General features: G+C 37.6%; 2 protein-coding genes across 7 annotated transcripts in view; one reads left to right on the plus strand and one right to left on the minus strand.

Moving 5' to 3' along the window:
• shep (alan shepard) overlaps positions 1–25,630 on the minus strand; it is a 140,593-nt gene that overhangs the window by 71,699 nt on the left and 43,264 nt on the right. The window contains exon 1 of one of the 6 annotated variants that reach the window (XM_070214875.1): positions 9,164–9,580. The exons of 4 other annotated variants lie outside the window; for them this stretch is intronic. In XM_070214875.1, the coding sequence (XP_070070976.1) occupies positions 9,164–9,544 (381 nt within the window). In that variant the 5' untranslated portion in view covers positions 9,545–9,580. Of the gene's footprint in view, positions 1–9,163; positions 9,581–25,630 lie in introns of those variants that run through there. One more of the 6 variants, XM_070214873.1, reaches the window with a different exon arrangement.
• Positions 16,623–18,783, plus strand: LOC108055847 (uncharacterized). The gene is made up of 2 exons (XM_017139390.3): positions 16,623–16,798; positions 16,853–18,783. The coding sequence occupies exons 1-2, from the start codon at positions 16,716–16,718 to the stop codon at positions 18,588–18,590; spliced, it is 1,821 nt and encodes a 606-aa protein (XP_016994879.2). The 5' UTR covers positions 16,623–16,715; the 3' UTR covers positions 18,591–18,783.

A 25,630-nucleotide genomic window follows, 5' to 3' on the forward strand; every position in this document is an offset into this window, starting at 1 on the left:
AACTGAAATATACAAGGTGAAAAATGTGATGTTTTTCGGGGAATCTCTCACTGACGTTTCGCCGAATCTTTCGTGGCATAAACAAAACCTAAAAAAAAGGCCAAAACAAAAACGCAACGAAACCGGAAACAAACGAGCTCCGCCATTTTTATTTTCGACCTGATTGAGGTAGGAAGGAACTCGTGTGTGTGCATGTGTGTATGTCCTGGTTTCTAAAAAGGATTCAGCTGGAGCTGGAGCCTTGCGTGCTGTCGCTGATTTTCCAATTGCAAAATATGGCAAATATTTGATTTTCAGTTTGTTTTTCACCCTATTTTTCCAGATTTTTCTCTCACTCAGTCAATTTTTTCGTTTTTCTCCTCTTTTTTTTTTTGAGGCGGCTTCACGTTTTCAGTTAATTTTCGTGGGCACGCAATTCGAATGCGGTTTGCGGGGAGACTGAAGGCTGAGCTGTGGGTGCCTGTAATTTGGCAGTTAAATGGCAGAGAACGAGTAATAATGGTTTGCCATTCGCATTGGAGTGGAGGACGAGTACGAGAGGACGTGTGTGTTTGCCAAGTGGAAAGTGTGGGGTAAAAGCGAAATATGCATTCGAAAATCCAGAGAGGCGTGACAGCATTTTGACATAAACTTCAGCCCAAAGAATTGGATTTTTCAACCAAATGTACGTGCAAATAATGCCTTCATTTTGGTTTGTATATTTAAGCTTTTTTTATGCTTTCAATACTTTAATGGAAAAGTGTCTTTATTTATTTAATAAATAAATATTTTTCTAGTCTAAAAGATTTCTAAATATTTATTGGAAATAAATTTATAACGACTCTTATAAATCGAATTTATTAGATTAAATATTATCTTTCTACAATAAAATTAAAGGTCAGCCATTGAAAACAGCAATTTATTATTTTAATAGAGGTTTAATGAAAATCGTTAAATAGTCATATAAAATTTAAAAAGCTTTTCTTGAATCCTATTTTTTGTTGGCAATATTGTCCATATAATTGGCTGAAAAGTAGGCTTCAAAATCCTGCACAAATTGCCAACACATTGACACCATAGATTTTCCTTAAAAGTTGACTCCAAATCCATTACCACCCATCACATTCCCCATTTATTGCGATTTTCCCCCGAAGCACATGACAGGCAGAAACACCACCATTCCGTACGTAGTACCACCCATCAATTGCCTTCGGTGGGTCATAAAATGGAATAGCCAAACATTTTAAGCGCACAAATGCTATAAATTTAAGCCGCTAAATTAGACACGTTTGGCACATTGAGCCCCAGCCCCACACACACAGAGAAGTACACCGCACACCTTAGAAAATTACAACCCCAACCCCCAACAACGGCCACCGAAAATAATCATAAAGGTAATTATTTTATCGTTCGTTCAAATTCGCTTAATTTTAACGTATGGCGGCTGGAAAAATTTCTCTACACAGGTACTCGGTATTATACGTATAAATATATATAAACGGAAAGCTAATGGAAAATATGAAGCCTAGGAAGCCTGGGAAGCCTGGCCTACATCCTATGCTACAGCCTTAATGGGCAGCTGTGGCTGTTTTTGGCGAGAAAAAGCAAGGAAAAATGGAGGGAGAGAATAGGAACGAGGACGTGATTAATTACCAAATTGGGAGCCATTATCGCGTGCACTTCGAGGGTGTTTGTAAAGTTTTTCCGACTCACGCACACACACAGATGCAGAGGGAAAAAATTTTAGAACTAATATTATACCAAATTCTTTTTTATTTATATTTTAGACTATATATATTTAAATATATAAACTTTATTTTAAGTTAATAATATTAGATTATATTCAAAAGTACTATAATATGGATATTAAAATGTATCGATAAGTTTTTTGATACAACCCTAAATCAATATAAAAATCCCCATTATTTTAAGTGCACAAAAAGCACGTAATTTGGTCGTGTCTCAAACATTTCTGTTGACGCTTTTGTTCTATATTCTATTACCCCGAAAACTGCTCTTCTCTGTTATATTGGTGTTCGCTTAATTTTTATGCAAAAAACGTTTCGTTTTGGTCCTTTCAACCGTTATCCAGGCGCTAGTCCTTCCTGGGGGCAAAATCAAGCGCAAAATATTAATGATAATAATTTATTACCAACTGACAGGTGGAGAGACAGGAGGCACGCAGATTGGGTGGGGGTCTTTCGGGGTTTTCGGGTTTTGAGTGGAGTTGCTATGTATTTATGGGACGGGTATCCTCTGATAAACGCTTTGTGATTAGCGGTCGTTGTTGCTGGTGGTGTGACTGGCTTCGTGGCTACGACGACGAGGAGAGCCTTTGTCATTTTTATTGTCATTTTTCGAAAATTTATGCGCAAATTCGATTTTGCTGCGGGCGGATGGAAATACGTGAGTGGGTATAATATAGGTAGGGAGAGAAAAGGGGAGTAGAGTTCTGAATTCCTAGAATACTTTAAGAAGGATGGAAAATTTAAATAAGATTAAATGTATATATTTTAATCAATTTGAGGTAATTAAAAAGGATTTTTGTAGCAAAGTTACATTCAAGCCTATCAATTATTTTAAATTGTTTGGATAACTTTTTTTCCCAAGGAAATATTTTTTAAATAATTTTTAGAAATAGATTTAAGTTAAATTTATAAAGACAACAAAAAATTTAATCATTTTCGATTAGTAAATAAAAAATAAATATATAAACAGTTTAAAAACATTTCAACCCCTAAACTTTAATACCCATTCATAAAATTTTCAAATTACTTAATGCAAAAACTAGTTGAATGGCGTATAAAAAACAAAAAAAGCAAATGAAAAACTGCAAACAAAACTGGGACTCTGCTCACGACTCACTTGCCATGATGCAAAGGAACCAAAAAAAAATCAGACGAAGGTGGAAAAGCATGAAACAAAAAATATTTGCATTTTCCTCAAGAAATGTTTGCACACACTCATAGACAGACGCACACACACACATAGCCAAACATACACTCAGAAAATGAATCGCCCTGAATTTTAGAAAATCGCCTATGGATTTGCTTCACTGGCGATTTTTTTCTTTAAAATAAAAAAATTTTCTACTGGTAAAGAAAATTTTCTTCCAATTAATCAAAATTCATTAAATTCAAGAAATATTCCAGAAATATAGAAAAAAATCGCCAGTAAAGCAAATCCATAGGCGATTTTCTAAAATTTTTTTTTGAGTGTAGCCTGTCTCTTTGTATAATTCATATTTTCCAACCACTTATTGTTTAAACTAAATAAAGCAAAAACTTTTTCCATAATTAAAACCGACGGCAGTGGCGTAGGCAGCAACAACAACAATAATGTCTCTCGGGGGATGGGAAATGGGGACTTTTCAAGGGGGGTTGTAGGGTGGTGGCTAGGCGCAAGAGCGGAAAACAAAAGGATTTTCCTTCATTTTGTTGCTGCCTTTCAGGCGCAAAATTTTCGCTTATTTTTTCCGGACTTTTGCCTATTTTAATTCTATGCGGTAAATTAAATTTTCGTATTGTCCCATGTCCACCCACCCACTCACTCTCTCGTTCACCCTCTTATTTTCCCATTTTCCGCATAAAAATTCACGAGTGAAAGCGCTTAAGGGATGAGGTGGCGCGGCGATGGGCGGAATATATAGACAAGGATACCGACGACTCGAGGGCTAAAAATAGGCGGCAGAGGCTGAAGAAGAAAAGCTGCAGCTAAAAATGAAAATGAGGCGCATTGCAAAAAAGCGGCTTTCATGTGTATGAGTGCATATGATATGCAACTTTTCCTGCCTATTTTGCATATTTTTCTATGACTTTTTCGCATTTTCGCAAGGGAAAAAGGGAAAGCTGCTTCGCTGATTCTTTTTCGAAATTATTTTATTTATACTTTTTTTCTGCCTTGCGGAAGGGATGAGATATGGGATGGGCATGAATATGCATGGCTTGCAAATGAAACAAAAAAAATTGTAGACGACTATGTTGTTTGGAAAATGTTATGCAAACATTTTGCAAATTGAAAGGGGATTTTTTTTATCAATTTTAGGTTTGCGTAAAATTTTCTTTTTTGGCCTGGGAAAAACTGTTTATATGGTTTTAGTTTGAATTTAAATAATTAGTATTGATAAAATATTTACATTTGCCATTTTATTTTCCAAGCTAAAATTCCATTAGTGAAACTATTTAGATAAAATAAGTGTCAAATGCCCAATAATAAAAATTTAATGCAATTTCAATTTGTGTATTGGTAAAATATTTATATTTGCCAATTTATTTTCCGTTGCTAAGGTATAATGCCCAACGAAATCAATGACATATTTCATTTTCTTAATAGGGTCGTAAAGTAAGCTTTTCCCGCAACTAAAATGACTATAAAACAAGCGAATCAAAATGTCTACAATTGCCATTATGCAAAATGATAAAAAGGGCCAAGGGACCAGGGACCCCGGAAAGTGGAAAACTCTCCCAACGGATCAAGATTACCATTCGGATGGATGGATGACCAACCAGGGGGAGGCAATCCATCTTGGGGCGTTTATTTTATGAGCACGTGGCAAGTGAGGCATAAAAGTGGATGAGGCCCAGGTACTGAGCACCCCGCCAATTCACTCGGCGAACCGTGCAAGTTTTATGTTAACATCATAAACGATAATATATTACATTGCCCGACAACATTAAGCAGAGATCCCTCCCGTCGAAGCAAAAAATCTCATGCGGTGCGAGAAGGCGAAACCGACAGGATATTTCCTTCTTTCCTTTTTGCGCCCCGCCTGTGCAATAATCAATTTAAAATTTTCCACGCCTTTCACGTTGCCAACAAATTTTCATTAAATGTAACACAGCCAACACAACCAAACGGCGCAAAAGTCTTAAGCAGCAAGAAATCCAATAAAATGAACGAGTTGAAATGTCGTCGTAGGGGGTTGGGAAATTGGGTGGAAAGGCTTAGCTGCCACTGATTTGAACACATTTTTCTTGAGCTTATTTCTCTTTTTTTTCGTATATTTGGGGGACCTACCAAAAAACGCACAACAAAAACAATTGCAGACGACAGCGACGAAAGAACGAAACAACATAAAAAATGACATTTACGACAAAATTACATTTCTAACAGTCAAAACGGGGGACTTTTTTGGCCGAAAACTCGGGGTGTTAGGTGAGGAAAATATACGTCTAAGCCTTTAACGCCTTTCGGGGCGAATCAGCGCACCAGCAGTCAAAACAACAAAACAATACAATACAACAACGAAAAAAATCGAGGGGAAAATGAAGAAACTTTTGCACTAAGTGATTTCGTACGGCGGGGAAACGAAAACTTAGGAAACAGATGTTTTCCGGGTTATTTATGCTTATATTTTATTTGTATCGTGCAAATTCAACAAAATGCCATTAGAGCCGGGCATACACTGTCCTTGAAAGGCAGGAAAAAGATTTCAGGACGATTTTTAAAACATATAAATAACACAGATTTTACAATATTAAATATATTATTAAATAAATTTTTGAAATATATATAAGTTCATATATTTTCTATGCTTTTTCATTTTATCAAACTTTTTCATGTAGTCCTCTTTAATTGAATTTCAATATTTCAAATAAAAAACACAAAGCACACAGATTTTAAATGCTAATTTCCACGTTACAAAATAAATTATGATAAACATTTTTAGAATAAATATTTTGATTTTTCTAAATTTTTATAACCCAGTTAGCTTTAATGCCTTTTTGCTTATAACGCTACAAATCGAATTTCGTGCTGGAATATTTTCCATATTTAAAGGGAATTTAATTTTCTTTAATCAAAAATCGTACACAGATTCTCCATTTATGCACTGAAGCCCCGAAATGCAATTTAGTAATTTAACCTTTTGCTGCCCAAATGGGAAATGAGAATTTCGACAATGGAAAATAATTTCCAAATATTCACGTACCGCTCGTCTCTCTCTCTCTCTCTCCATTTTCCCTTGGCCATCCTGGCAGTGCAACTGTTATTTATTTTAGGCCCAGCCGTAAAATTACATTTCACTTGTAGTTCTCCTGCTTTTCCACTGACTGGACGTGGGCCAACTTTTGTTAATAAATTCAAATGCAACTGGCAAATGCAGAAGGGAGATTGAGAGGGAAGAGGTTGAAGGGGAAATGGCGAACTTATGCCAGGCAGGCACGACTCATTTAAGCCATCATTTAAGCCCCCCTTTCAGCGGTCACGTAAGCATCATAAATTCCCAGCCCCCTTGCAAACTTTTCAAGCCCCCTTGCGCCACCAAAATTGTAATTTTAGTTTTAATGAAAATTTTTAACACTCTCCACGGCTGCTGCCCGCCGTTCGCTGCATTTATATTTAGTGAGTATTTTTATTGAATTTTTAATGCGCACGCGGCACATTACAAGCGCAAAATGGCCAAAAAGCAGGCTATGAAATTTTATACACTCCTCACGCTCCTTCGCACCCTTGAAAACAATTAAAACCGAACAAATTATGAAGTAAATTTATCAGCAGCCAAACCAATTAAAGTTTTTACCATTTCGGAATTAAAAACCAAACAACAATAACGACGACCAACGACCATATAAAATTAATTATTCCTTATTTCATTTGTCTTCGCAACGGCTTTTGTTTCGCCTTTGCTTTTACTTCGTTCGGTTTATTTTTTTTTTTTTTTTGTGGCTGGGAAATGAAAATCTTTAAGCGGCTTTATGGTAACAAGGATCCTGTCGCTCTCGGGTAATCCTCCTTTGGGCCTGGCCAATAAATCTTCGCTCTCTTCGCAACTCCCACGTTGAGTGGGAAGTAGAAAGCCCCAGCTGCAGATTTTCTTTCCCTCCCCCGTTTTTACATTGTGTTTTATTTTTATTTGTCTTGTTTCGGTCTTTTGTCTAGCGGTTTTCCATCTCTGTCATACAGAGCTCAACGCTCAAACCGCAGACTGAGGGCAGAGGCTTAGATAGTAGCCCCAAAAACACCCAAACATCCAACGCCCCCACACTCGAGAAGGCTAATGCAAAACGCAAAATTTAATTATAATTTCCGGTTCTGCCTTTGCGCATTTCGAGTGGCAACTGGAATTATTATTTTCTCAAGTGTGTGAAAAGCGGCGAGAGGTCTGTGAAAATTATCCAATTTGGGATGTGTAATTGCCACGAGAGGCTGGCGGTTTTGCTTTTGAAAATTCTATAAATATGAAATGGTGCGCTTTGAAATTATTTTTACTAAAGGTTTTTAGGTTAAAGGTTTTTAATTAAAATACATTTTAAATATACTTGGAACAAGAACAAGTATTTTTCTTTAGAATTTCCCATAAAAATATCCCATATCCTATTGTAAAATATTTTTAAATTTTATGACTTCATAAGAAAAATATCCATGAACTGCAGACTTTACTTTACTTTAATTCCCCGAAACCTCTTTCAATTGTTTACTCAAAGAATCTAATTCTAAAATGCCTTAAATACCTGGTAGCCTTGTTATTTTTGCCCCTTTTTTTTACGAATTCCAAACACGTTTGGCGGATGTAATTTCATTTCGCCAAAATAAAAAACAGCAGCCAACAGGGCCAAAGTAAACAAATGGTTTCCGCTTAATGTAAACAAATCGATGATGATGGCAAACAGTTGGGGGGAAATGGGAATAGAAAATGGGAAACTCCATCCCCTCATTAAATCGGATATGACTAGCGTTTTGTGGTGGGTTGACTTCGTCTTCGATTATGATACGCACCAAAAAAGCCAAACAAAAATCGCATTTCAAAGGCGACCGAGACAAAGTTCCCTGAAGATTGTCCACTTTTCGCTTTTTTTTTGTGCTTTTCTCACTAATCTCACGGTCTGCTTGGTTTTTCCGGGGAAAAATCTGTTTTCATCTATTTTTTTTTTTTAGCTTTTCTGTCGAGTTTCTGTCGTTAGCGTGTAATTAAAGGAAAATGGCAAAGGAAAAGCCCTAAACTCGCTACTTGACCGCAGAAAAGCCTGCAATTGAATCTCGTGCAACTCTTTTCGGCTTTTCCTCAGAATTTTCCAGCTTTTCTCCAGAAGCCTTTTCCTTTGCCTCAATGTTGTTTTAATTAAAAATAATCGAGTTTCTCATCGTCGTCGTTGTCGTCGTCTTTCCTTTTTTGTTTAGAGTTTGCAAATTGCAACAAAATGAGTTGACAAAAAGTTTTCGCAAGGCCAAAAAGTGTTTGCCATTTTGTAACATGTCTGCACATAGTGTCGTCTCTGTCCCTGTGTGTGTTTTTGACTGCACGTGTGTGTTGGTGAGTGTGAACAAAATGAAAATGTCATTGCACATAAAGGCAGGATGGAGCGTACGTGACTCGCATTGCCGGAAATTAAGTGGTGTCCCAACACGTCCAAAGCGCACGAAGACGGAAAAAGCCACAGACAGGCGGGTAAAAGGGGGTTAAGAGGGGGTTAAGGAGGGGTTTGAGTGCCGCCGAGATGCGGCAAACGGAACACAGAACACAGTTGAGGTGTGGCCCTGTGTATTGGTGCATCCTAGCATCCCAACCAGGATGACAATCAAAGCCGCACAATGTCGCTTGTTTGTCAATAACAATGAACATTTTTTCTGAAATTACTGGGGAGATATTCTTACTTACGCCTGGGGGTTCGAAATAAATGTAGAGATAAAACTTGCCAAGAAAATATTCGTAAAACCAGTGGAAATTTTTTAGAATCTAACCAATTTTAGAAAAAATTCATTTAAAGAAGAGAGAAATATGTATAATTTTTTTCCTAGTTCACCATTAGAATTTTAAATTGTATTAAATGTAAAAATTCAGTTTATAACAGAAAATATAGATTTTATATTAGTTAAATTTCACCACTCACAAAAATAGATAACAAAAAATACTGGTTTTAAAAATGTGACAAAAAATCTCTGGCGTACGCCAAAATAAATCACTTCACTGTCAGAAACTGGCTGTCAAAGTCAGCAAAGTGTTTAGCACTCATTTGGAAATGTAAACCAAAGGAGGGCAGTGCCTCTCGCTTTTTCGCACTCTGAAAAACACCGGGGGTTTCATCAGCTGCTGCTGCTGTTGTTTTTGCTGGAGTTGTTGGCTGGGATGAGCTGTCATGTTGCCGGCGGTTGACATGTTGCTGCCACGCCTCCATCAAGAGCAAACTTTTCCACCCCCTTTTTTCGTTTTTCATTTTGGGGCTGCGGCAATTAGCAAATAACTCACATAATGTCCGCGAATCGAAGCTACGAGGTCCTGACCGTGGTAACGCCAGGAGGTTGGGTTGGGACTCAGATTCATATTCAGATTCCCCGGTGAAATTGTAGGTTGGTTAGAGTTCAGTCCCTGTGCAAATTGATTGTGATTGCGTTGGCGATGCTGCTGCTGCCGTTGATGCTGCTGCTGATGATGATTCTGATGGTGGATCTGATGCTGATTGTTGGCTGCAGCCATTGCCATTTCCATTGCATTGAAACTCCCATCTCCCCCCTGCAAATCGGTCGACATGCCATGCAAATTGAAATGCCATCGCAGCAATGACAAACGATGCATTCGCTCATGAATGTCGCTAAAGTCATGCCGCGAAGAGCCAGTTGAATATGGCATTGGGTATATTCTGTATTTCTCTATCAATTTCTAACTGCAAGAAAACAAAAGAAGCACGCGCGCGAAGTCAAGTCTTCGAACTCAAAACAGACACTGACAAATGAACGCGTCCCCAAGAATCCAGATCCAGACCCGCATAGACTATACAAAACTCAAGTTCTCCGCAAACGAACGAAATACAAAACTTTAATTGAAGGCCAGCGACGAAATCTGAGCAATCGAAGAAAGTCAATACAATTGCTTAAAACAAAAACCAGTCGGAGGAAAAATAACTTCCCCAGAATGATTTTTAAGAAAATAAACGTCTTTTAGAACCTGGGGAAACATGACGTGTTTAGTCCCCATTTCCGGGAATTTAATTTACACAACATTTCTATAAATTGTAATAAAAAATCAAGAACATTTTTTTTATAAAGGATTATAAAGGATTTTATCGTACTCTTTCGTTTATTTATGCTTCTTTTTCATGGCTTAAGCGAAAAGTAATTATTGTTTATGCGCATTTTGTTTCCAAACATAATTCTCATTTATATTCGCTTTTGCGTGGGTTAGAGAAAAATATTGCGTAGGTTTTGCTTGTATAAAGTGACTTTATGACTGAGGGTCGCCAGGGCAATGGAAAAAATTGCGTAGGTTGGCACAGCAATTTGAATTTCATATGAACTTTAAACTTTTGTAAAATAAATTTGCCATATAACTAACAATAAAAAGCAATTTAAAGAGACAGCCGATCTAATATTTGAAAAATCATGTTTATTTTTAAACAAATAGAAGCTCAAAAAATATAATAAAACATGTTGCCTATTTAACTGCACATAGCTTTTTATTTAGCTTTATTTTAAGCCAAAAAAAAAAACCACCCGGCTTCTTCATCAAAATCATAATACACTTTTGTCATTAAAATGTTTATGAACGACAGTAGCAGAAATAAAAAATAACAGAAAAAAAAAAAACAGAAAACCGAAATATCCCAGAATCGTAAACCTTTTTTGGTAACCAGAGAATAATAAAAGAGGAGAATAAATAAATAAATAAAATGTTGGCAATTATTTAGGCTTTTAACATGTCAGCCACGTGGCAGCCACAAAACGGAAACGGAAGCAGAAAGGCCCACTCACACACACACAGAGAACCACTCACTCACTCATACAATTACAAAACGAATTGAATTTTGATTTGGGTTTATTTTGGGCCGAGAATAAACGTTACATATGTTTCGAATGAGAAATGTGCGAGAAAAAGGAAATGTTATCGGAGTAAAAAATCGGAATTTAATTGGAGAAAAAACCCAGCATTTTTCAATTTCATTGTAATGAGCTCAATTTCAGATGAAAATAGATAGGAAATTTTCCTTGAGGCAAGATAAATCTAATCAAATCAAAGTCAATTGCAAGGCTCAATCGATTGCTATTTGTTTAGGCTTTCAATTATCCAGGCAAACAATCAATCTCCTTCCCTCACGAAAAACTCTATAACTAATTTGCCAAATTTAACAAAAGCCAAAGAGACGGCGGCGGCGGCGACAGCAAACAAAGTTAATTACAATAATGAAGCTAATTTAGACCTGAAAAAGGCAAAAAGGAAAACCACAAATTAGGCCAAGAGTAACGGCAAAGGACTTTAAGCAGGTGGAATGGGGGGTTCGTCCTTTGGTTGGGTTATTTTCGGGATGAAACTTATCTCAATCTGAGACGCATTTTTCAGCGTATTCTGCTCTTTGTCAACTTGCCTTTGCGGTTTTTATTCATGCCAACCCAACCCCTCTTGAGGTCAACTAAAAATACTTTTTGGCTTTTATAATTTATGGCACGGTTTCTTCGAACGACCCAGCAACCCCCAATTTCTGCTCCACTTTATATTTAATTAGTGCGTGCGGTGCGGTGGGGTTCCAACCTCTTTTTCTGTGCGTGAGAACTCGCGAAAAAGTTATTAACTGCCACTAATTATACATTTTTCAAGTGATACGCATTTATATTCATGCACTTTCCTCTCTCATTCCTCCTTTATATGTATAAATATGTACTTTCTTCCCGGGGTCCTTGCCATAAAAAGCTTTCCTGGTAATTAATGCTACATTTTTCTTCTCGTTTCGTTTTGCTACGCGCGCGACTCTTTGGCGCTCTCGTCTTAATTACACTGGATTATAAATATTAAAAACGGAAGCAGTTGCCGCCAGTAATCAGGACATTGAGCAGCAGCTAAAAGGAAGTGGCAGCCATTTTGCAGCTGCACTGCGAGAGAGAAAATTTGAGAAATGGCTGCTTAATGAGACCGAAAGAACGGGGTAAACAAAAACTGCCGGATATCAGGTTAAAAAAATCAAAAAAAAGAGAAGTAAAATAGAGGAAAAAGGGAGTCGCAAAGATAAAGATACAAGATTCTATCTCCTAGTACAAACAATTAGCTGGTAATTAAAAGAAGTGTAGTGTGTGTAGGAAATGAAAGAGGATTAGCAGGATTAGAGAAATGTAGGATTTTAATAGGATTTTAGTTTGGCATTTTTACAACCTTTCTTATGGAATTTAGAAGTATCTATATATCTGTTTCATATAAAATTATAAAATATATAAAATAAATATACAAAACATATATAATAAATATACAAAATATTTAAATTAATGTACAACATTTATAAAATAAATAAACAAAATATATAAAAGAAATATACAAAATATTTTTTTAATAATCCCAAGAATCCCTTCAAAAATAAATATTCTTTACAAATCATTGTACCGGGATCATGTAGCAAACATATGACAACAGCTGTTAATGTCAGGCCTTTCTAAGAAAACATCAAAATCTCATGTTGCCTCGAACAATTTCAATCTGCAAAACCAAAAGAAGAGGAGAAATCCATTTGGCAACATCTGTTTATAGCGTTTTAGAGGGCTGAAAAGTTTACACCCTTCAAGGAACTAAAAATAATATAAAAACACCATCAGTTATGTTCTGTTAGAAAATCTGATCTAGAACTAACGAGGGGTATTAAGTAGGTAGCGGGGGTTATGGCAGAACAATGCGGTACCCCAGGCATTCTATTCTTTCAAGCCCTTTTTCGCCACTCAAGTCGGCCTGCCTGGCCAGATGATTCCGATGATAATAATGCAGCCAGAAATAGGACAAGAAAAAACTATAGAATTCTCTCTCATACTTGAGAAACAGGTATGGCCGAGGAACTTGACATATGCCAAGCCAAGGCAGCTGAGCAAAAATAAGTGGAGGTGGAATTCCAACAGGAAGGGAATTCCAGCAATGGCCACCACTTCACACAGAGCTCTGAGCTGAGCTGAGCTGACTCAACTTTGACATTTCTCGCTCGCTCTTTCCCTGTGTTTCTCGGACTGCCTCGAATTTTCCCGCCCCCCCCCCCCGTTTCCACCACCACTACCCACCCACACAGCCATTTCCCTGGCAAACACAATGGAATGTCCACGGCATGTGGCAGTCAGATGTGTGGGCGTGGCGTTCAACTTGTTTTTGCCGCAAAATGATTTATGACAATGCATTGAAAAGTTCGTTCTAGGCTGTCAACAAGCAAGGAGGGGGGAAATGTCAATAAGGGAGCAGAGCTAGCTAGTCCAGAGGCGATAGAATTCTGGGAAGTAGAGTGTCCTCAGGAGCACAGATGTACACAGGGAAAAATATAAATATTTTATGGATATTCCAAAGAGGTTCGGGAGTTTGTAAATAAGCCATTCAACTTTTCTGAGGTGAAGGGAGTGCGAAAGAGCTGAAGTAATGCAAGCAGAAAATCAACTGCTTGCATTACATTATTTGCTTATAACTTCATAATTAATAGTGCTATTTATAATATTAAATAAGCTCTAAAATGCTTTCATTAGTCTATTTATATTTAAATTCTTTTTAAATATTTAAAAAAAATAATCAATTTAAAATTTATTTTTCAGGTGTAATGTCTCTTTTTTCTCAATCTATTAAACTGATAGCCATCGCAACTTCTCTTCTCAGCTTCCTATTTTTATCTGATTTTCAATTTGCAGCTAGAAATTGTTTAAGGCCTTAAATATAGAAGAGGCAGGCGAACTGTCAGGGAAGCTGGCAGCCAAATGCCAATAAGTTGTCATGTTCCGACGACAGCTGCAGCATCTCGCACATCCTGCCACATCCTGTGATCCAGTATATATATATATATATATATATCAATCCCTTCTGCCCAGGGCCACTTACACGTTCTACGGACTTGGTCTTTCTGTCCACATTTACACACATTATTCAGGGATGCAGTGGGTGGTCGAAGGGAGCTTTTTGGGTGGCAAAGGAGTGTCTTGTCCCGACAACTGAGCACGTCCCTCATATGCCACAAGACGCTGCACACGCTGACACACTAATGTCCGCTGCGGAACACCCAGACGCACCTGTCCCTGCTCTCACCTGTATCTGTAAATGTATCTGCAAGAACCCTCAAAACTATCCCACCATTTCCGCTGCCATTGTCGTATTTGTCTTATGAACTGTCAAACTGACATTCATTGACGCTTGACGTGTAATAAACGAAACGAAAAAAAACGAAACAAAATGAAATGAAATGGTCGAAATGGCGTGGGTTAAATAAGGATGAAGGGCGGCATACCTCACCGGAAATATCATTTTTCAAACCATTTTTATGCTTGTCCACATATTTCATATCACGCACCATGATTTTATTTATCAAAGAAAGTTAATTAAATTTTGGACCATGCAAAAAAAAAACTTGTGCGCATTTTTTCCTAGCGTTAGGGGGATATACACAAATTTGTATAAAGCTAATGCAATTAGTTGGGAATTTAAGCGGAAGGGAAATATTTGATACAATAGTAGTGAAGTGCAAAAAAAAAAGTGGATAAAAAATAGAGGCAATTTAAAATGGAATTTTATTAAAGTAGTTAAATTAAATGAAATAAAATTTTTTAAATGAAATTCCTATAGAAATTCACTAGAAACTGTCTTCTTTAAATAATTCCAGGTACTTCAGCTTAAGGTAATTGTGAAATATAACTCAATCAGCGGGAGTGAAATTCCATTAGCGAAAACCATTCAAAATTCCAAGAATCCCTCTGAAAACCGCCAAGGCTAACAAAGCATTTGGTAATATTTTTGTGGAATGGCAGGCAACCCGAAATTTGGATCAAGAGGCTGAGGGTTGAGAGATGTGGTGGAGAAAAGCGACGGATAACAGATTCAGGTGGATGGCCATGGGCAAACGTCGGAGCGAATTTTTGCACAATGCAAACATAATGAGTTTGGGGAAATGCAAATAATTCGCAATGGAAATCATTATTGAGCACTGAACCAGACGACAGGCGACGTAGCGCTTAGAAAATGGCCAGGCAAGAAGCAGAGGTGGTGGGGCTCCAATACACAGTGGTCATCACGGTGGCGGCTCCACTCCGGAGGAGAAGTTAAGGAGTTTTTCCCGTTCACTTTGGCTGCATTGCCAAGACTTTTCCCCACGGACTTCGGTGCAACACCGAAAATGTAAAATGGAAAAGAAAATGTTTAAGACCCAGTCCAGTAGGCAAAACACTGAAATATATTGTGGTAATCTTACATTTTAAAATATTTTATTTCATATGAAGTATTATTTCAAAATGAAATATTAATTTATTTAATTAAATCGTTTTTTTTGCAAGTAAAGAAAAACGAAAATCAAACAAATATTTAAAATAATATTTTAACAAACAATAATATTTTTCTCTCAGTTCAACCATAGGCAGTAATGGGCGGAGGCAGCTCGTTGAGTGGGTGAGAGAGCCAGGCGATAATCGTTAAGCGATTTCGCTTCCTTTTCGTTTGTTTAATGAAGTGTTTAAAATTTACGATTCGAGCTAAATTTATTGCACTCGGAGTAGATATCGAAAGGAGGAAGTCCGTCTGACCGACCTAACAGGCGACTGAAAATCCCACTCCTGGAAAAATGAAAAATCTCAGAGGGGAGGAGATCGAAAAAAAAAAGTTGAAATAAAGTAAGGAATCCCCTTTGATGGCTGCTCGGGGAATCAATCTCACATGTGTGGGTGGGTTGAAATGGAATCCTTGCTGATTGGATGACACGAAATAAAAACGGTGCACACAACGAAATTGTTAATAGCACTGTGTAGTCTCCTCTGTATATTTTTACCCCAAAAACCTCTCGTTTGCTAAGCCAATTACGTGGATACCAACCACACAGACAGAGGAACACACACACAAAACCGGGAAGCAAAAACAAAAGGACAATAAAGGGCTCCCTCGTAAATGCCATCAAAGCAGCTTAGCTAAGCAGAGTGACGAGGTCCTCCGGTTGATGATCCTCTGATACGTATACGCCGCGTTGGCTTTTCAATAAACCGCACATTGCACACACACACATACACACACAAAATAGCAGCGGAAAATAAACCAAACTTGATGGCAAGCACCACAAAAATTCTTTGCATACTTTTCCGGGCTCACTCAAGTGGCAAGTGGCCAACAAAAACAAGAAGAACGAACAGCAAGAACAACAGCACTTGATGAGCTTTCCAATTACATTTAGCTGTTGCCCCGTGTTAACTGTCTCTTCTCTGCTGGCCGGATAAGGAATTAACTGCCGGCCTCGTAAAAGCCAAAAACAAAAATGGCCCTCAACTGATTTCCACTGCTGACTTGGCCATGTGCACAATACAAATTATCATAAGTTTGCCATCCTATGTGGGGGTTTGCCCTCCTCTCACTTCTTCTCTACTTCAAACGCAATTTGTGTAATGAAAGTCGAGCGTTTTTCCATTGCGGTTTTGTCTGAGCGAGCTCTTAGAGAACAGATCAAATCTCTTAGCAGGTGAGTCAATTGATGAAAGGAGTGGCTAATGAATGGCTGGTTAAGTGCAGGAATAACTGATTTGTATAGAAGAAAAGGAAAACGTTTCTGTTTGCACAGGAAGTAACCAGTTGATGTAGAGATTAGCTTAGCAAAGCGCTTTCTATTTAAAAGTTGCAACATTTTCTTTAGAGGGTTCTTGAATTGATTTTTCTTTTTTAAATTGAAATATTTACTCATCCACATTTCATATAGTCACCTTTTTCTTTAGTAAACTTTTTGTCAAAATATTTAGAAACACTTTTCCTCAGTTGCTGGCAACGATCGGCAAACAAACGATTGGAACTGCTAAAATTATTTGTAATAGCACAAAAGTTTATACAAAATCTTTGTGAAATGGCCAATCGCATGAGAGGAGGAGCCTGCTGTCCTTCAAGATGTGCACCCGCCTGTCCTCCATGTCCGCCCTGCGATGGACCGTGAGTTTAGTAATTATACATAATATAAATATCATTTATAAAATCCCTTTAAAGCCTGGTGCGTCTGGATAAACTATGGCCGGAGCCCTATGATCCCTGCTCCTTCAAGAATTGCCTGATCTTTGGCGGTCACGATGAGCCCTATGTGCAGCCCTTTGATCCCAAGGCTTGTGCGCGAATGCGACGAAATGATATTGATAGATCGTTGGGCTATCCCATAGGCGTAGTTTGCGGTACTATAGCCGTAAAGGGAGGCATTCCGAATCAGGAGAGCGTTCGTTTCGCTGGACATCTTAAGGGATTCGCTCATTCGTATTACACGCGTCGCGATGAATGGAAACCCGAGACAATCGATATGTTGGTGAACGAGGGTCAGGTGTTGTTTAACGACTCGGAGAACATGTATCCTCCGAATCCCGTGGAAGCCCCCGATATCTACGATGAAAATGAGCAGCGAGTGACGCGTCACTTTAAAATCAACGATATTGAGTTTGCAATGGAGCTGGAGATGCCCTTTGAAATCTACGGCTATGCAAATATCATACAAAATCTGAGAAGAATCTTGAGGGCCTTCTTTAAAAAGGCCAAGTACGGGGTTTTCTTCACACCCAATTGGTATCTCTTGATTTGGAAGGAGAAGGGTGTGTGGATGGTATTGGATTTGAATGGCAGGGATAAAAACACCATGCGGCCGAATTATGAGGAGGGTTTTCCACTGCTTTTGGGCTTGAAGTCCTTTGACAACCTCATTTGGTTGATCAAAAAAGAGAGCGATCTGGAAAAGACTGCCAAGTTTACAATTCGAGAGATCTTAGTGGTTCGCATGGCCACTCCTGGAAATCAAGGACAAAGTTGGGAGCGCGAGCACGGAATGCGAATGTCACAATTCGATGTGATAGCTTCTGACTACGCCTATGTCAAGTCCAATCTTCATCTCACTTTGAACTCAAAAGATGCTCTAAGAAATCGTAGTGCTCTACCAGTAGCTGTGGCCACCGCTTTGGCCTCCAAGATCGATCATCCCGCGACTTGGGATCAGAAGATGTACGACAAGGTCATGTGCTATGGCGTTAATATGTGCAAAAACTGCTGGGAACCGTGTGTGGATCTCAATCAGCCCATGGATCTGGATGATTTCCCGAGACAAATTCGCATGGGTCAGTTTGTGGCCGAGATAATGTTAACGCCAAATGTCTACGAGGGTTGGTGGAAATGTGTGCCGATGTACAAGTTCAACGACTTCCATCTGATGCTGGAGAAGGCCCTCGATCAGAATGATTATGTGATCTTTCAGATCAACAATCAAATGTACTCGTTGTGGCGGAAATCCGATTTTATCTACCTAATGGATCCGTATCGCCACAATATAGTGGGTCGAATTTTGGAGGAGGGCGAGGATCCGAAAAGCGCCACGGTTCGAATGTTCGGCAATATGGATCGTCTGTTAAGTGTCTTTCATCAGATTCTGCTGGAATCGAACCGATCGGCTATATTCCATATTCATACGCTTAGGATAAGGAATATTACGGAGTGTCCACCGGGAACTGCTCCTGCTTTACTGCCACCCGATGAAGATGTGGAGGTTAGATCTCTCAATGAGAATATCAGATTCGATGAGAACTACGACAAGTGCTTGCAAGAGCTGGGCGAGATTAGTGACTTTGAAGAAGATCTCGTTTCGGAGATCGAACCCATTGTGGAGGTCAGTTCCTCGGAGGAGATGGTCGAGGAGGAGGAAGGCGGTGGCGGCGGCGAAGTCGAAGGAGGCGAGGGAGAAGACGATGATGATTAGGTCCAATAATATTTTCTCGATTGAGTCAAGATGGTCGAAACTTTTGACATATTTCTTATGAAATTTTAGCTTTGGGGTTACGGAATCTACGATTTAAAAATTTCAAAATTTAATATATAAATTATAAGTTAATCGGCTATATAAGTGTTGTATTTATAATCCAACCTTTAATAAATATTTTTATAGGAAAAAATTCCAATTCGTTGAATTTTTTAATAGTTTTTTTTTTGTAGAACTTCTACCAATTTTTTTGTTTTAATAAAGGTTTTTTCTTTGTAAAACTTCTTCCAATTTTTTAGTATAAATATTTTCTCTGTAAAATTGTAATTTGAGTTCACAAAATAGAATACTTCGCAGTGCTTAAAAGAACTCAGACGCAGTAGCATCAATTTGTCATTTACAGCTTTTCTATATCCAACTTTGTCGCGACCTGTTATCCAATCCTCAGGATTTTTCCTTCTTTTTTTTAACAAGCGCGTCAAGAGGACAATGTGTGCGTGTGGAAAGCAAAAAAATAAGAGATGGTGTGTGGATACGAGTAAAACATTTTGAATTAAATGTCACGTTGTCGGTGTAAAGTCGCTTGTTCAGCGCGACACGGCGACAACAAGAGGATCTGGCTAAAATAGTCGCAGGACTCGCGCGCGTTTCCTTGAAGCGTTTTTCGGTCTCTCTATATTATTGCCACCTCTCGACAAGCGATGGGCGGTGGTGGCAAGTGGGCGTGGTCCGTGTGTGTCATTAAAAGCAGAGCAAGGATAAAAAAAAAGTAAATGCCAGCGGCCTGCTGAGAAGCCTTACCATTTTCCCATTTTCCCCGGAACGAAAAAAAACAACACACACACACACACACACACTCTGGGGCATCAGTCACTTAGACAGCAGGTTACCTGTGCCACCTCATCTCACCTGTGTGCTTATTTGCATGGCTGACAACATTGTTGTTGCACCCGGAGACATTTCTGTCTTTATTTTGCATTTCGAGCGCTGGATTCTTCGCTCTTCTCTCGCAGCAACGACAACATTTCACAAAAGTCGACAGCGCGAAATTAATGGAAATTTAAAAATTGCATTTTTCGACATCGCAGCGCAAGAGGAGGCGAATGGCGAATGGAAAAAGGGACTCTGACATTGTGGTCTCGCCTGTCGCTGAGAGATAATAGAGACGACAGGTTGAGTAAAATGCTTTTCAAGTTTCGCGATTCGAGGCTTTTTCCCATTTCCCAAAAGGTGCAAATATTTTACTATCCTTAAATTCCTGATTTTTTACCTTTACCTTTACCCTTTTTTCGTAATTAATTAATCGAGTGTTTTTTGGGCTTACTTGCAACGAAAAGAGAAAAAAAATCAAAGTTAGTTCTTGTTTTATTATGCACATTTCATATACATTTATTATAATAAATTGCATTCACTCAAATACAATTAAAATTTCATCAACTGAACAATCAAAGTGAACACAAAAAAGGGGGCATTTTTTACTCTTTATGGTTTGTTTGAATTTTTTCACTGTTTGCTGATTGCATTAATTTTTAATTTTGCGTGTAAATATCGTCACCACCACCACCTCACTTTTCTGCTGCAGCAAATTGTTGGCGCAATTAATTTGTAGTTTTACCTGAGCCACGCCCACCCCCGCCCACTCAACTGTGGTAATTAAACTGCAGCTGCCACGCCCCCAGCCGCCCATATGGCGTCATATGTCAACGACAGCCGAGCGACCAACTATGCAAAAACAAAACGTCTGAAACCTAGAAAGAAAAGCAACAAAAAAAAAAGAAAGAAAACAAACAAAAACTGGACACAGGACATTTTCAGGGAAAATTGTGTAAGGGGATTGGGGGGTTTGTCGCAATTTTCCTGCTAAGTGCACATGATAAATTAATGATTGAAGGCTCGAATCGAAACGAGACGTCGCCTATGACAAAGTGATTAATTGTCAGACTGCGGCAAAAAGGTGGAGGCAAAATCAGAGGGGGAAAATCTGGGAACTGTAACTAGAGCAGGCACATATATCCATCCACCCATCACAGGTAGGTAATTTGTGCACTTTTTGACGTGGCCTGTCCCAAGAAACCTGGCCATGTAAATAAACCTCGGGTCTTAACACCACCCACCATCACCTGTTAAGTGGTTCGACGTGTAAAATTTTCCCCCCATTTCATTTCACCCTCCCCCCTTTTTGGCTGCCACAAAGTCAAAGCAGACGTCGTTAGAGAGCCCACATATGAGAACTTCTGACTAATTGATTGGGCAACTTTGGTGCCTCGCACGTGGGGGTCGAAAATATAAAGCTCCATATTGTAGGCCATCATGGGGTTAAATGGGCTTTAAATGAAAAAAACAAAAAGAAAATAAACAACACCTGAAGGCCTGCGAATATTTATTTGCTCATCAAGTGAAATTCAAAGAAAATATTACGTATACGCAGTGTGGCAATAATACTACAAAATTAAAGGTCAAGATGTGAACAAAAAAATAATTTATAATAAATAAATAATAAAATAAATAATAACAAAAAATATATATTAAATTTAAAATCTAAATAAATTGCTTTAAAACTTTACAATTCAAGAGTACCTATTTACCACAAAACCAATATTCAAATGTTCAATTTTATCCTTTCTTTTAAAATTTAAACTAGACAAATTGTAAATTTTTTGTTTCAGTCCAAAAAACCAGGACCGCAAATAATGTAAAAAACAAATTTACATTAACTGACAACGACAGTTACTATGTGTAAACAATGGCAACATGCAAATAATTCCCACAGCAACTTTGACAGCAACCAACAGCAACAGAACCACAAACTTTGCGATTTCCCAGCCAAATCAAAGTGCAACGGGGAAAGTTTTTGGGTCAAAAACTTGAACACATTTTATTTCCCTAAGCCAAAGGCACTCGAAAGGAAATAGTTTTTGATTTTACAGAAATTATCAACCGCACAATAAATATTTAATAATTATTTAAAAAAAATGAATTTCTGCTTATACCAAAATGAATTGTTAGATATTTATTTTACAAGAAGATCTCTAAGTGCATTAAAGAAAATAAAATAAAAACCATTAAATGTCTATAGTTAAATATATCGACCTGAAAACAAGTGAAAACAATGGCTTCATGCTCCATTAGATAACAACGACGCCTGAGGCAGAAATGCGTTTTAAATAAATTGCATTCTTATGCAATAAATTCTAGTTTGGTTTGGAAATTAAAGCTGACTCAAACCATTTGTTTTTTTTGTCTGGAGAGGGGAAAAAGATGCGGAGAATCCAGCTAATATGCAAATATTTGCTTTAACCTGCAGGCGGGAATAAAACAAATATCCCAAAGAGTTGCATAGATAAAACAATACATAGGAGGGAATATTAAAAAAAAAGGGGAAAACAAAGCCGGAATAATAACGAGCTTTATGAGAAGGATTTGCATATATGTGTGTTTGCATGTGGGAGTTTTTTTATAGTCACCAGAACAACACAACAACTGCAATTGCAGCTAAAAGAAAACTCTGTTTTTTATCCCCTGTTTCCTTTTTTTTTTGAGCCACCAACCAACCACACTTCACTTGCAACAATAACAAGGAACCGTCAGACGATTGTCCTTTGGCCATGGCGGCATCATCATCATCCTCCCGCCGAGTCCTTTGGCATGTTGGCCATAGAATCCTGTGTGTCCTGCGCAAAAAAGCATTCCCACAATCCAGTGTCCCCCTGCACAGTTAACGGTATTTGCATGTAATTAAATTTTCCACTCGGCAACTGCAAACTGCAGCTGCTTTCACCTATTTGCACAGAAGTGAATAAAAACTGCAGCTTGGTTTTGGTGTGGAGGAAATGACGGTGATTCTATTGCCCTATGCAGGATTTTTTCTCTTTTTTTTTTTTAGGAGAAGGTGACCTCATCATGTTGGCCAGAAGTTCTGCCATTAAGTTTGTAATGGCCACCAAGTGCTGCCAAATGACCAAGGACAGAAATCGAAACTGGTCATGGAAAATGCTGATGTGTTAATGAGCAGTAAAGATGCACAGGGAAAATATATAACAGAATTTAGAAAAATAAATAAATAATAAAAATGTACTTCATTTAAACTCGAAATATGGATTTTTAATTAAGTGTAACTAAAACTGAGTATTTAAGGTCATATTATATTTTTGTAAAAATGTCACTTATAAACCTTTATAAAGCTTTAAATCAAATTCATTTACTATTATTTATTTAATATTTAAAAATATATTTATAAAAATATTTAATTTTTTAGCTTCTCAACTCTAATATAGAACTTTTTATTCCAATTTGAGTTCCGTACTCTATATGTGAGCTCATTGCGAATGACGTTGCTTCTCCCTCTGACCTTTGACCCTCAATCGTGCGAAATACAATTTTCAATTATCGAGAGATCTCTGCAATTTCCCTGCCACCCCACAAACAAATGCAAATCAATTTCCCGGCAAGGAGCCAGGCAATCAACTCGGAAACGGCAAAAGGAGAGCGGCGAAACAATGCCAGTGCAAAAACAGCCAATAAAAATAAGCCAAAAATATATAAACAACAATTGGCTAGAGGCAAATCGGCAGAGGCAACCGGCAACGGGCAAAACCGCAAAAGCAAAAACATTCCACATGCGAAAGGCGGAATCAAAATGGAGGCGTGGCATTGAGGGAATCGACGGCCAGAAGCTAGATTGAAGCACATTTGGCCATTTTGGCGAATGAACTTTTTATGAGGCCAAGCCAAAACAGAAAAAAAGGAGCAGCAGCAACTGAAAGCTAATCCCAGCGAAACAATTTTCTTGGCCACACCAATTTAATGCTGCTGGCTCAGCGGTGGGCGGGAAAAACCCGAAAACGATCTGAATCGAATTCAATTCCGAACCAAAATATATAAAGCAAAAATTTCTATTAAACCAAATTGTTGCAAGCGCATAATAAAAGTCAAAGAGAAGGAAAACAATGGTGGAAATTATTGACGGGCCAAACAAATGGGTAAATACCCTTATTGGGCTTAGGGAAAATATCGCAAGGAAAGGTGCCAAAAGTGGCGGAAAAAAACACGGAAATAAATAAATTCTGAAAAAAAATGATATCAATTCTAAGGATTACAATTTTTTTTTACTTTTACTTAGACTTTATTTTTTAAATACAGCAAACGATTTAAATTCAATAGCTTTGTTTTATCTATCAGAAACATTAAAATAAATACTTTGAAAGGATAAAAATTAATTTAAATGTGAACATTTTTCAGAAACAATCAATTAAATATTTTTAAAGGATTAAAAAAAAACATTACGATTTTTTTGTCTTCTAGAAACTTTCAATAAAATAATTTTAATACAAATAAAACCTATTTATTCTATTACTCACAGCCAAGATACCCTAATTCTTTTAGAGTACAAAACAAGGATACCCAAGAATTTCGCTGAACTAAATCGCTGAGTGGCAGCTGGCTCCTCACCAAGACAGCGAAATAAATGTACTGCAGGCCACACAAAAATAAACAACTTCGCACAGATACACACGCACACACCCGCTCTCCTGGGGGGCAAAACGCACTTAATGAATAAGGTGTAGAAAGAAATGTAAACAGATACTTAACCTCCAGCGAAAGAAAGGCTGCAAATGAAATAAAAATCAACAGAAGTGAGATTAGGGGTGTGCATGTGTGTGGTGTGAATATGTATGAAAACAGCAAAGTAAAGCCAAATGAAATAAAGGAAAATGTAAGCAAATAATAAAAGGAAAACAGCTAAGCGCTTTTCCTTCCCCCCGCCCGAAAAACCCCAAAGACCAACCTCGGAAACCACTTGGACATGAAAAACGAACTGAAGGTGTGTGTTTATCTATGTGTGTGTTTATACGTACACCTAAATGAGAGTGTCTGTGTGTGGGTTTTCCAACATATAATTAAGTGTCTGGCAGAGCGCAGCAAAGTCACGTAATTCTATTTAAGATTATTTAATAAAAAGCACACGACGGGCACAGTTAATTAACATTTTCTCCCGCCTTTCATTTGCATTTCTCGTTCTCATTCACTCAAAGCGAACTACGCGGCGTATGAGTAATGTCCAAAACTTGTATGTGGTTTAAGTTTTTCATTTAGCCGCAAAATACATTTAATTAAATACCTCTTATTTCTTCAATAAATTAAAAAATTAATACAATGTATATAAATTTCTATTAGTATTTTCATTTTGATGAATTTAAATATTTCATAATCTACATTTTCATAGTTTTATTTTATTTATTTTTCTGTCGAACTTTTAAGTTTCTTCCGCTTAAAACAAACCATTTTATTTTTTGGGGGATTTTATCTAGCCCATTTATCAAATGAACCCCTAATCCAGAACGGAACTCCGAAATTGCATTTCAAAATCGTTGTAATATCATTCGCATTCGTATCAATGTCACATCTTTTCCGCCAATGATTTATGTGCTTGCATAAAAAATTAAATATAATTTCTTTATGCCCATTTCCTGGCGGGCAATTACACAAAGAGGGAAAAAAGAACCCAAAACAAATGAAAAATATGTAAATTTTTTAAAAGCTCGAATCAAAAAAGGTAGATAGGGCTAACCAAAATACGTTTTTCTGTGTTTGCTTCACCGCAAAATGGCAAATGGCAAATGGCAATTTATGTGCATAAATGTATGCGTGCATAAAAAATGCCACACAAATTTTAATGATGTTCGCAGAGATATTTAATGTATGAGAGGCCACTTAAAAAGTCACCGAAAAAGGGCGAATAAAAATAAATGAAATTCTGTGATGCATAAAAAATATTGTAAATATTTCATAAACAAAGAAGAGAAGGACCTTTTTTTTGCATATATTGATAAAATATTTACAAATAATTATGGCCGCAAACCAATTTTCGGGCTTAAAACAAAGCGAATAGAAATATTTTAATTAATTCTAATGGTGGCAGTGGAAAAAGTGTGAAATGCGAAATTCCCACTTGCATGCAAATGGCGAAATTAAAGGGCGTGGCAGACATTTCAAGAATGTCAATGCTAGACGCTGCCGTTGAAGCCAAAACAATGCCAAAT

Source organism: Drosophila takahashii, chromosome 3L (assembly GCF_030179915.1).
Source record: "Drosophila takahashii strain IR98-3 E-12201 chromosome 3L, DtakHiC1v2, whole genome shotgun sequence".
Lineage (NCBI taxonomy): Eukaryota > Metazoa > Arthropoda > Insecta > Diptera > Drosophilidae > Drosophila > Drosophila takahashii.